Raw genomic sequence first — 12,732 nt, 5'->3', positions numbered from 1 at the left:
AAGCGAATATGATGTCCTAGAAAAACTCACCAGGACTAAGCGCCTTGCACAGATTGCTACCTGAATGCTTTTTCTACTCCCAGCAGTGTCTTCCTGATCTGGTCTGAGTTATTAACCCCCCCCCACCACCACCACCCAGGTAGACCAACTAGATCATCGGCTTGACTGGTGGTCTTTAAGTCTTACAATCTGGGCATTTTTTTGCAGAAAGGAATACGGGTGGGGAAAAAAGACCCGTACCACCTTTTATTTTTTTGGATTCCCCCCCTCCCCCCCTTTTCTCCCCAGTTCTACTTGGCCGATCACCCCGCTCTTCCGAGCCGTCCCGGTAGCTGCTCCGCCCCCTCTGCCAATCCGGGGAGGGCTGCAGACTACCACATGCCTCCTCCCATACATGTGGAGTCGTGAGCCGCTTCTTTTCACCCGACAGTGAGGCGCTTCGCCAGGGGGACGTGGCGCGTGGGAGGATCGCGCTATTCCCCCCAGTCCCCCCCCCTCCCCCCTCTCGAACAGGCGCCCCGACCGACCAGAGAAGGGGCTGATGCAGCGACCAGGACACATACCCACATCCGGCTTCCCACCCGCAGAGACGGCCAGTTGTGTCTGTAGAGATGCCTGACTAAGCCAGAGGAAACACTGGGATTTGAACTGGTGATCCCTGTGTTGGTAGGCAACGGAATAGACCGCCGCGCCACCCGGACGCCCTGCCACCTTTATATTTAACTTTACAATCTCATATACAACGGCTTGCGGGATTATCTTTCTGTGGGTCGTTTGAATTTGTCCCATTTCATCTGCAAAAAAAGGTGTCTGTCTTTCTGGATGGTCGAGATGGTGTGGAGATCCACCGAGGTGGTTAGATGCCGTTACATTAGATGAACTACTCAGATGATGTGGAGATCCACCGAGGTGGTTAGATGGCGTTACATTAGATGAACTACTCAGATGATGTGGAGATCCACCGAGGTGGTTAGATGGCGTTACATTAGATGAACTACTCAGATGATGTGGAGATCCACCGAGGTGGTTAGACGCCGTTACATTAGATGAACTACTCAGATGATGTGGAGATCCACCGAGGTGGTTAGATGGCGTTACATTAGATGAACTACTCAGATGATGTAGAGATCCACTGAGGTGGTTAGACGCCGTTACATTAGATGAACTACTCAGATGATGTGGAGATCCACTGAGGTGGTTAGATGCCGTTACATTAGATGAACTACTCAGATGGTGTGGAGATCCACTGAGGTGGTTAGATGGCGTTACATTAGATGACCTACTCAGATGGTGTGGAGATCCACCGAGGTGGTTAGGCGCCGTCACATTAGATGAACTGCTCAGATGGTGTGGAGATCCACCGAGGTGGTTAGACGCCGTCACATTAGATGAACTACTCAGATGATGTGGAGATCCACTGAGGTGGTTAGACGCCGTTACATTAGATGAACTACTCAGATGATGTGGAGATCCACCGAGGTGGTTAGATGCCGTTACATTAGATGAACTACTCAGATGATGTGGAGATCCACCGAGGTGGTTAGACGCCGTTACATTAGATGAACTACTCAGATGATGTGGAGATCCACCGAGGTGGTTAGATGGCGTTACATTAGATGAACTACTCAGATGATGTGGAGATCCACCGAGGTGGTTAGGCGCCGTTACATTAGATGAACTACTCAGATGGTGTGGAGATCCACTGAGGTGGTTAGATGGCGTTACATTAGATGAACTACTCAGATGATGTGGAGATCCACCGAGGTGGTTAGACGCCGTTACATTAGATGAACTACTCAGATGATGTAGAGATCCACTTAGGTGGTTAGACGCCGTTACATTAGATGAACTACTCAGATGATGTGGAGATCCACTGAGGTGGTTAGATGGCGTTACATTAGATGACCTACTCAGATGGTGTGGAGATCCACCGAGGTGGTTAGGCGCCGTCACATTAGATGAACTGCTCAGATGATGTGGAGATCCACCGAGGTGGTTAGACGCCGTCACATTAGATGAACTACTCAGATGATGTGGAGATCCACCGAGGTGGTTAGACGCCGTCACATTAGATGAACTACTCAGATGATGTGGAGATCCACCGAGGTGGTTAGGCGCCGTCACATTAGATGAACTGCTCAGATGATGTGGAGATCCACCGAGGTGGTTAGGCGCCGTCACATTAGATGAACTGCTCAGATGGTGTGGAGATCCACCGAGGTGGTTAGACGCCGTCACATTAGATGAACTACTCAGATGATGTGGAGATCCACTGAGGTGGTTAGACGCCGTTACATTAGATGAACTACTCAGATGATGTGGAGATCCACCGAGGTGGTTAGACGCCGTTACATTAGATGAACTACTCAGATGATGTGGAGATCCACCGAGGTGGTTAGACGCCGTTACATTAGATGAACTACTCAGATGGTGTGGAGATCCACCGAGGTGGTTAGATGCCGTTACATTAGATGAACTACTCAGATGATGTGGAGATCCACCGAGGTGGTTAGACGGCGTTACATTAGATGAACTACTCAGATGATGTGGAGATCCACCGAGGTGGTTAGACGCCGTTGCATTAGATGAACTACTCAGATGATGTGGAGATCCACCGAGGTGGTTAGACGCCGTTACATTAGATGAACTGCTCAGATGATGTGGAGATCCACCGAGGTGGTTAGATGCCGTTACATTAGATGAACTGCTCAGATGATGTGGAGATCCACCGAGGTGGTTAGACGCCGTCACATTAGATGAACTACTCAGATGACGTGGAGATCCACCGAGGTGGTTAGATGCAGTTACATTAGATGAACTACTCAGATGATGTAGAGATCCACCGAGGTGGTTAGACGCCGTTACATTAGATGAACTACTCAGATGATGTGGAGATCCACCGAGGTGGTTAGACGCCGTTACATTAGATGAACTACTCAGATGATGTGGAGATCCACCGAGGTGGTTAGATGCCGTTACATTAGATGACCTACTCAGATGATGTGGAGATCCACCGAGGTGGTTAGACGCCGTTACATTAGATGAACTACTCAGATGATGTGGAGATCCACTGAGGTGGTTAGATGCCGTTACATTAGATGAACTACTCAGATGATGTGGAGATCCACTGAGGTGGTTAGATGCCGTTACATGAACTACTCAGATGATGTGGAGATCCACCGAGGTGGTTAGACGCCGTTACATTAGATGACCTACTCAGATGATGTGGAGATCCACCGAGGTGGTTAGATGGCGTCACATTAGATGAACTACTCAGATGATGTGGAGATCCACCGAGGTGGTTAGACGCCGTTACATTAGATGAACTACTCAGATGATGTGGAGATCCACCGAGGTGGTTAGATGCCGTTACATTAGATGACCTACTCAGATGATGTGGAGATCCACCGAGGTGGTTAGACGCCGTCACATTAGATGACCTACTCAGATGATGTGGAGATCCACCGAGGTGGTTAGATGGTGTTACATTAGATGACCTACTCAGATGATGTGGAGATCCACCGAGGTGGTTAGACGGCGTTACATTAGATGAACTACTCAGATGATGTGGAGATCCACCGAGGTGGTTAGACGCCGTTACATTAGATGAACTACTCAGATGATGTGGAGATCCACCGAGGTGGTTAGACGCCGTTACATTAGATGAACTACTCAGATGATGTGGAGATCCACCGAGGTGGTTAGACGCCGTCACATTAGATGAACTACTCAGATGATGTGGAGATCCACCGAGGTGGTTAGACGCCGTCACATTAGATGAACTACTCAGATGGTGTAGAGATCCACCGAGGTGGTTAGACGCCGTTACATTAGATGAACTACTCAGATGATGTGGAGATCCACCGAGGTGGTTAGACGCCGTTACATTAGATGACCTACTCAGATGATGTGGAGATCCACCGAGGTGGTTAGATGCCGTTACATTAGATGAACTACTCAGATGATGTAGAGATCCACCGAGGTGGTTAGACGCCGTTACATTAGATGACCTACTCAGATGATGTGGAGATCCACCGAGGTGGTTAGACGCCGTTACATTAGATGAACTACTCAGATGATGTGGAGATCCACCGAGGTGGTTAGACGCCGTCACATTAGATGACTTACCGAGATGTGCACGTGATGGATAAAAACGGCAACAAAATTGTGACATTTTCAGCAGAGCGAACGGGGGACCGTGCCAAGAGCCGCTTTTCACTCGCCGGCTGTGACGTATTTTTCAGATTTTCGCAGCGCGGAGACAAGACGGTGATAGCGACGGCGTGCCCGATATAGCGGCGGCGGCGGCGGCGCCACTTCTCCTCAGGTGTTGCTGAGCTGCAACATCAAAGACCGGGGGGGGGGGGGGGTCTTTTTTGAGAGGAAATCAGACTCTGTTCTTTTTATAGCCGATTTCAGACTCCCTCCGCCGAGCAGGGGGACGTGTCTGACACATTGACACCCACCCTCCACCCCCACCCCCCACCCCCCACACCCCACACACACACACACACACAAAAATGCACAACCGCTCAGCAACCGCTCTCTCTCTCTCTCTCTCTCTCTCTCGGATTCTTTCTGAAAGCGTTGCAGCGGGCAGGCCAGCAGGCGGGCAGCATCTCGATGGGAATCTGCCAGAAAATCTTTGAAATCTTCCTGGTCTGTAGAAAACCGCACACTACTGCAGCCCGGGGCTACCCAGTGAACACGGTCATTAGTTAACCACCAGAGCAGCTATTTAAAGCCTGCCTCTGCCTCGCTGTCTCCGCCCGGCCAACACGGCCTGTTTGACTTGGAAAAATCCAATAAGGAAAGAGTGGTCAGTGTTGTCAGGGACTGTGGAGAACGGAACAAAAGGAGGGAGCTGACCTCAGGAGGAGGGATCGGTGGAGGAGTAGTGAAGGATTCGGGGGGGGCGGGGTTTGTAGATGAAGGGATAGGAGAACACATGTTTGAAAGGGCTGGAATATGTTTGGCATCGGTGTATCGTTTAGCCGAACACGTGTTTTGTGAGTAAGACGTCTCAGCAACTTGCCACACTCATGCATACTTTATCCTCCCCCCTCGCTCTCTCTCTCTCTCTCTCTCTCTCTCTCTCTCTCTCTCTCCCCCCCCTCCTCCATTTTTTTCCGTCTCTTGAGATGTTGCTCGATAGACTGCATCGACGAATGTCTAAAAAGAGCGTGCACATGCATGTGTGCATGATTTAGTGCATTTGCACATTGCCGAGGTATGCTTGCAGTGTTGTATTTGTGTTCATTTTCCATTTGGTTTGTGTGTGTGTGTGTGTGTGCGTGTGTGCGTGTGTGCATAAATCACTCCTTAATGCTTTTCCCAGAAAGTGATCTGGTCAGAGGAAATATTGTGACTCACCTAATCTGCAGACCGTCCACATGACTCAGCCGAGAGTGGCCTCGCAACCTCACACCTCCTGCTGGCTCAATTACTGATCCACATCTGTCTCATTTCCTCTCTGCCCTACCCCCACCCCACCCTCACCCCCACCCCCACCCCACGCACACACCCGCACAAACACGCTTCCATTTCTTCTGACTGTAGGTTTACAAGGTGACTCCCGAGGCCAGGGGCAGCCGAAAAGCGTGCCAGTACCAGATGGTGCGGCTTTGCAGAAGAAGAGAGGGCCGGGCCGGCCCAGGAAGCACCCACTGCCTTCGCCGATGTCCTCCGCCCTTCACTCCTCCGCCACCCCGCCGCTGTCCTTACCCAGCATCCTGCCGGGGCACATCCACGGCGGCCGAGACGGGAGGGGAGCGGCAGGGAGGAGAGAGGAGAGAGCCGGGGGGAGAGAGAGGGACGGCGGCGACGCGGTGTGGCAGGTGACTGAGTTGGCGGGGCACGCCAAGAGAAAGAAGGGACAGAAGAGGAGGCGAAGTAGTTCCCCCTGTCATCAGAGGTAAAGACCGAACGCTTCCCCCCCGTCTGTCGCATCAGCCACCTGAACTGGGTGACTTGCATTGGAAATACAGTCCAGCAGCACAGCACCTCTATATTAACACACGGTTTTCAGCACTGTGTGCTAAGCCAGTGCCTTTTCTCTCTTTCTCTTTTTCTCTCCCTGTCATTCTATCTTTTTCCTTTTTCTTTCCCTTTAGTTTCAGTGAAGATAAGCCAGAGAGCGACGACGCCCCCTTCGATTGTTTTGGTCAGTCAGAGTTCGACCAGGCACCGTCCCAAACAGCCGCCGTCCAGCGGAAGGAGAGAGCTGACAGCCCTCCCGGGAAGAAGTTCCTGAGAGCCGGTCTCTACTCTGACGATTACAAGACTACTGAGTGAGTTTAATTAGGCTGCGGGCACCGCATAACAGAAATATTAGGTACAACCCGATGTTCCTCTGCGGCTGAGGTTTCTGTCCATCCTGTAAGTGCGGTCGTCTGGTTTTTCCAGTCCCCCTTCCCAAATCCAGCCGGTCAGCAGAGAGAGGGAGAGTGTGGAGTACACGCCGGGAGAGCATGACTACAGCCTTTTGCCCGCTCCCATCCACGTCGGTGAGCATACGAGAACATGCCGTCGCCGGCCGTATGTACATGCGGGCATCCCACGTGGCGCCCCAGCTGCTCCCTAACGGGACAAATTAACGAAGCCTCTCTTTATGTCTCCAAAAGGGAAATACCTGAGGCTGAAGCGCATTGATTTCCAGTTGCCCTACGATGTTTTATGGCTCTGGAGGAACAACCAGGTATTGCCCCGCCACGAGGCACACACGCATCAGGAAGTGGCAGTGTGAGAAGTCTAGCAAACACCTGTGACGGCTTCAGTGACATGACCGTTGTTCTTGCTTAGGGGGGGGGGGGGGGGGGAAAGCCCGGCCGAGGTCTCCTGGGAGGAGATAACGGTGTTCAAAATGAAAATCAGCCGCGTGTCATGAATATACGATGTACATGTTTAAACCAGGATGTTGACCAGATGTTTTGTTACAGCTTCACAGGCAGCCGGCTGTACCTCTGAAGAGGAAGCGGCACTACTGTGAGTAACCGGCACAGGAGATGTGAGACACACCGGTTTGGTTCATAGGTCCCCATCCATTTCTCGGTGTCTCTGCCTCTGTCTAGCTCCCTCTCGCTCTCTCTCTCTTTCCGTCACTCACTCACGGCTGCTTTCAGTCGTTCGCCGTGTCTCGACATACACCGATGGGCCAAAACATTATGACCACTCGCGGGGGGGGGGTGAACCGAATAACGTGGATCATCTCCAGACAAGTGCACATGTCAGGGTCTGGGTAGATTAGCGCACTTTCTGGTAGTCCACGTGTTGGATGCAGGATGGGCAAGGCTCAGCGTTTTCGGTTTTTTCTTTTTCAAAGCCATCCGGCACGCCGAATTTCGCCCCAAGAGGACACCGTTGCACAACGTCACGCGAACAGGAACAACTTTTGGATCCGTGGAAACGTAAAATCCGGGGGAAGATGAGTTTGAAAATCTGGGTATTTCTCGGTGAACATCGGTAAAAAACCGAAAAGGCTGAGCCTTGAGGGTGGGCAGGGAGTAAAGACCTGGGCATTTTTGGCAAGGGCCAAGTTGCTGTGACCAGACGACTGGGTCGGAAGACGACTGGGCCAGAAGACGACTGGGTCAGAAGACGACTGGGCCAGAAGACGACTGGGTCAGAAGACGACTGGGCCAGAAGACGACTGGGTCAGAAGACGACTGGGTCAGAAGACGACTGGGCCAGAAGACGATTGGGCCAGAAGACGACTGGGCCAGAAGACGACTGGGTCAGAAGACGACTGGGCCAGAAGACGACTGGGTCAGAAGACGACTGGGCCAGAAGACGACTGGGTCAGAAGACGACTGGGTCAGAAGACGACTGGGCCAGAAGACGACTGGGTCAGAAGACGACTGGGTCAGAAGACGACTGGGTCAGAAGACGACTGGGCCAGAAGACGACTGGGTCAGAAGACGACTGGGCCAGAAGACGACTGGGCCAGAAGACGACTGGGTCAGAAGCATCTCTGAAAGGGCAAGGCTTGTGGGGCGCTCCCAGTCAGCAGTGGTAAGTAGGTCCAAGGAGGGACAAACCACAAACTGGTGACAGGGTGTTGGACGCCCGAGGCTATCGAACGAAGGCTATCCCATCACCTGGTTTGAACTGACAGACGGTCCACTGTGGCACAAATCATGCAGTATTTTAATGATTGTTTTTTCTCTTTTTTTTTAAAATGTTCTCCCCAATTGTACTCGGTCGATTACCCCACTCTTCCGAGCCGTCCCGGTCGCCGATCCGGGGAGGGCTGCAGACTACCGCACGTCTCCTCCCATACGTGTGGAGTCACCAGCCGCTTCTTTTCACCTGACAGTGAGGAGTTTCACCAGGGGGACGTAGCGCGTGGGAGGATCACGCTATTCCCCCCCAGTTCCCCCTCTCCCCTGAACAGGCGCCCCCAACCGACCAGAGGAGGCGCTAGTGCAGCGACCGGGACACATACCCACATCCGGCTTCCCCGCACCCTGCTGTGTATGGCGCCGCGTAGCCCATGATGACCCCCGTCCATTGTGGAAAGAGCCTGCAACGGCTAAATGAGCGTCGGGAGCTGGACCTTGGAGCAGTGGGAGGAGGTCGCCTGGTCCCATGAGTCCCGTTTTCTTTCGGATCACACGGATGGCCGTGTACCATGTGCGCCATTTACCTGGGGGAAGTGATGGCACCGGGGTGCACTGTGGGAAAACCGACGAGCCGGTGGAGGCAGCGCGATGCTCTGCTGGGAAACCCCGGGTCCGGCCGTTCGTGCGGACGTCAACTTGACACGTGCCAGCTCCACGAACATCGTGGCAGACCACGTACACCCCGTCATGGCAACGGTATTCCCTGACGGCAGTGGCCTCTTTCCGCAGGATAATCCCGCCCCCCCCCCCCCTCTGCACTACACACATATTTCAGGATGAAGTGTTCGAGGCGTTGCCCCGGCCTCCAAATTCTCCAGATCTCAATCTGATTGAGCATCCGTGGGACCCGCTGGACTGACAAGTCCGATCCCCTCGCAGCTTACCGGACTCGGAGGATCTGCTTGCTGATGTTTTGGTGGCCCGATACCACAGGACACCTTCAGGGGTCTTGTGGCGTCCGTGCCTCAGTGGGTCAGCGCTGTCTCGGTGGCACACAGAGCAGCACATTAGGCAGGTGGTCATAATGTTTTGGCTCACCGGCGTGTCTTGTGGACTTAACTGGCGCCGAACCTCGACTTCATGTCTTTCATCCGTGTCCTTACTGTGTTGTCCTGTTTTTGGCGGTTTTGCGGAGCACGCTCCGTGTTTCTAATGGCCGTATAGACCAAAGTTGACCCGACTCCCCGTCTCCCCCGTCGTTCTCTCTCTCTCTCTCTCTCCCCCCCCCCCCCCCCCGCAGGCCGACTGAAGGAGAAGCACGCCGCCACACAGCAGACATGGGTGAGTTTCCGTAGGTCGAGCAGAAAGATGCTCCGTCCCGGTCGTAAACTGTGAAACACGGGTTCCAACTCGGGCCATCTGGTTCTTTTCAGGAGGAGTGCTCCGGTGACATCGCCAGCCTTTTTCCTCACTTGGACATGGAGCCTTTGACCGGCAGCGAGAGGTACGGCGGCAAAACCCCAAACACCGTGAAAACACAGGACACCGACGCGTTCGGCCCGGCCGCCGGACCGGTGCTCCGGCCGACGTCGCCGCTAATTGCCGGTGTGTGTCTCTTATCTGCCGTCCAGGAGCTTTGTGGTGACGCACCACGTGTTCCTAATGAGGAACTGGGAGCTGGTGAGAGACCGACAGATCCGGCTGAGGATAGAGAGGGAGAGGGGCAGACGGAGGGAGGCCGAGAGAGAAGAGAGGGACGCACAACAACTGTCCTGTGACGGAGCCGATGGGGACGACAGCCGCATCAAGTCAGGTCCATGAAGCAAGTGTGTGTGTTAGTTTTTGCTTCTGTAGGTGTGTGTGTGTGTGTGTGTGTGTGTTGCTGGACTCCGTTGTGTCTTTAGTTTTATGTGCTGTACTTGCATATGAATGTCTGTTCGCTGTGTCTCGTATATTAGTGTGTGTGTGTGTGTGTGTGTCTCATACTTGGCTTGTCCCTCCATATTTTACTCAGTGGTTCAAACCAAGTGGTTTTCCAACCACCGGATTTTTCCCTGCAGAAATGTTTCCCCTTTTCTGTCCTCAGTGACTGGTGTCCAAGAGGCCCTGCAGGAATCAGCTTTCAGCATTAACAATAAAGCCACACTTTCCATCATGCAGTCGCTGGCTAATCATAGATAGGAAAGGGGGGGGGGGATAAGGACGCACACACACACACACACACACACACACACAAAGAGCGCTTGGATTCCACCCGAAGTCACGCCGTTTTTGATCCCGTCTCTCCGGCACCGCCGTCGCTGACATATACCGCCTAACTTTGACCCTCAGATCAGCCGGCGGGGGTGGAGGAGACGGTCATCCACGGTGACCCCCGCTACCAGACTCGAGACACCTCCAGCCCGCTCACTGCCAGCCCCCACGTGAGTGCAGTATTGAAACGGCCCCTGAAAATGCCAACTTCTTCTTTTTCTTTTTTTTCTTCCAATGGAAAAAGGTTTATTCTTTCGCCTGTTCAAATGTGCACACGCGTCGGAAATCTGCAACGGCATTCAGCTCTGCATACTTGTTCACCGCAGTTCACCGAAACCCAGAATAGACAAAAAGAGGTGGAAGGAGAGGAAGCCAGGCGAGGGGAAGAGGAGGTTCGCAGCAGAGAACTGCGGAGGAAACGGCTGAACAACTTTCTCCTGACCCTGCAGCGTTCATAAGCCGAGACAGAGGTGAGCCGAGCGTGAAGCGGTGCGGCGAGGTCGGGGGGGGGGGAAACGCAGATGGAGAGAGTCGTAAACAGGAAGTAGTAGGGGGTGGCGCGGCGGTCGGCGGTTCGAATCTCCGCGTCGCCTCCGGCTTGGTCGGGCGTCCCCGCAGACACAGTTGGCCGCGTCTGCGGGTGGGAAGCCAGATGTGGGCGTGCGTCCTGGTCACCGCACTAGCGCCTCCTCTGGTCGGTTGAGGCGCCTGTTCAGGGGGGGAACTGGGGGGAAATAGCGTGATCCTCCCACGCGCTACGTTCCCCCCCCCCCCGGTGAAACTCCTCACTGTCGGGTGAAAAGATGCGGCTGGCGACTCCACACGTATGGGAGGAGGCATGTGGTAGTCTGCAGCCCTCCCCGGATCGACAAGAGGGGGGGCGGAGTGGAGCAGCGACCGGGACGCGATATTATGAACCCTACATAGCCCTCGCCAAAATCCCGTACCCTGTCCCAAATCTCGCGAACGGACGCCGGATTTCCGCTGCGTTGCTAAGGAAACAATCAACTATCAACTCGGTGCGAAGCAAAGCTAACGTTAGCTGTGCTCTCCTCTGTTCATGATCCTCATTGCTCATTGAAACTTGAGTAGTTTCGATGTCTGATACTTCATTACTTTTACCCAAGTAGCCTATAGCTTTTCAGCAGGCCTTCTTTATACAACACTGTGCACTATACACTATAGGCCTAGGCTAATAGTAGAAAATGTAAACTTTCTGGTAAATGAAGTGAAAGACATGACTAGGATGTTTGTCTTATGATTTAAGTGTTTGCCCTGAAAACGAAATTAAGCAGGAAGTCTAGATTATTTTTGGTTTTGATTAAAAATAATCCAAATATTAAGTTACATAACTTATGAATCGTCTAAAAAGTGAACCATGGGGTTGAAATTATGATTGTGAGGGAAAGAATAGCCTTAAGTTGACTAACCTAACAATTTTAGGTTACAAGGTCTGCCTCTGCTCCTTGGATACGTTATTGGTATTATATTAATGTTGATTGTGGATAACTTAGACAGGTTAAATTGTGGGTGTACAGCGTTTCCTTGATGAGCGCTAACCCCATAACAACATATTTTCGCGTTGCTACGGTGGCGCACACGTGACAAAGCCAGAAACGGGATTTTGGCGAGGCCTATGTAGGGTTCATAATATCGCGACCGGGACGGCTCGGGAGAGTGGGGGTAACTGGCCGGGTACAATTGGGGGAGAAAGGGGGGGGTCCCAAAAGAAAAATAAATAAACAGGAAGTAGTGATGTGGAGGGTTTGACTGATTTTTGCGACTGATCGTCTCTCGTCTCCATTTCAGGTTGGACCACTCCAGGAATGGGACCAAACGCCCCCGACCCCGCCCCCGCCCCCGCCCCACCCGGCCCCCGTTGGACAGATGGACAGTAGGGGGGGGCATTGAAACACCGCAGCGCCGTTGGCCGTAGAAACGAACGAGGGAGAAGACTCGCGGAATGACGGCGAAAGAAAATATACTTAAAGAAGTCTCACGCGCAGATGCGTCTGTTTGAACCCAACTGCTCTGAAGGGCATCGCACCGAGGAGGAAACCATGGCAACACGTCCTTTTGTCCACGAGGCAAAGGATGACGGACACAGAGAAAGACTGTCCTGGCTGAAAGAAGCAGACCAGCTCAAATGAATTTGCACTAGTGCTGAATAAAGCAGCACACTAAAGACTGCATGTTAAGTGGAAACACTTTAAACACTTGGACAAACACACAACACACGCACGCACACACACGCGCACACACACACAAAATGAACGCCCTTACTTTGGCACCTTAAGCAAACGGGCAGAGAGACGGTGCTCGGAGATTGCTAGCGGACATGTTAACCGTACGGTACTTTTTAAGTTTTCCGGCTCCCGCGTTTCCAAGAAGCAAGGAGCGCGCCCCCCCCCACCCCCAC

At 52.9% G+C, this 12,732-nt stretch overlaps 1 protein-coding gene across 3 annotated transcripts in view; it reads left to right on the top strand.

Moving 5' to 3' along the window:
* Window positions 1-12,732, top strand: part of LOC130118084 (histone-lysine N-methyltransferase ASH1L-like) — a 25,675-nt gene extending 12,943 nt beyond the window's left edge. Inside the window, exons 4-13 of one of the 3 annotated variants that reach the window (XM_056286404.1) lie at window positions 5,560-5,914; window positions 6,114-6,290; window positions 6,406-6,506; window positions 6,624-6,697; window positions 6,939-6,984; window positions 9,361-9,564; window positions 9,692-9,873; window positions 10,392-10,483; window positions 10,640-10,783; window positions 12,123-12,732. In XM_056286404.1, coding sequence (XP_056142379.1) covers window positions 5,560-5,914; window positions 6,114-6,290; window positions 6,406-6,506; window positions 6,624-6,697; window positions 6,939-6,984; window positions 9,361-9,455 — 848 coding nt within the window. In that variant the 3' untranslated portion in view covers window positions 9,456-9,564; window positions 9,692-9,873; window positions 10,392-10,483; window positions 10,640-10,783; window positions 12,123-12,732. Of the gene's footprint in view, window positions 1-5,559; window positions 5,915-6,113; window positions 6,291-6,405; window positions 6,507-6,623; window positions 6,698-6,938; window positions 7,759-9,360; window positions 9,565-9,691; window positions 9,887-10,391; window positions 10,484-10,639; window positions 10,784-12,122 lie in introns of those variants that run through there. The other 2 variants (XM_056286405.1, XM_056286406.1) reach the window with 2 other exon arrangements.

Source organism: Lampris incognitus, chromosome 9 (genome assembly GCF_029633865.1).
Source record: "Lampris incognitus isolate fLamInc1 chromosome 9, fLamInc1.hap2, whole genome shotgun sequence".
In the NCBI taxonomy this organism is placed as follows: Eukaryota; Metazoa; Chordata; class Actinopteri; order Lampriformes; family Lampridae; genus Lampris; species Lampris incognitus.
Note: the sequence above shows the minus strand (reverse complement) of the source record. Positions and strands in the feature narration are given on the sequence as shown.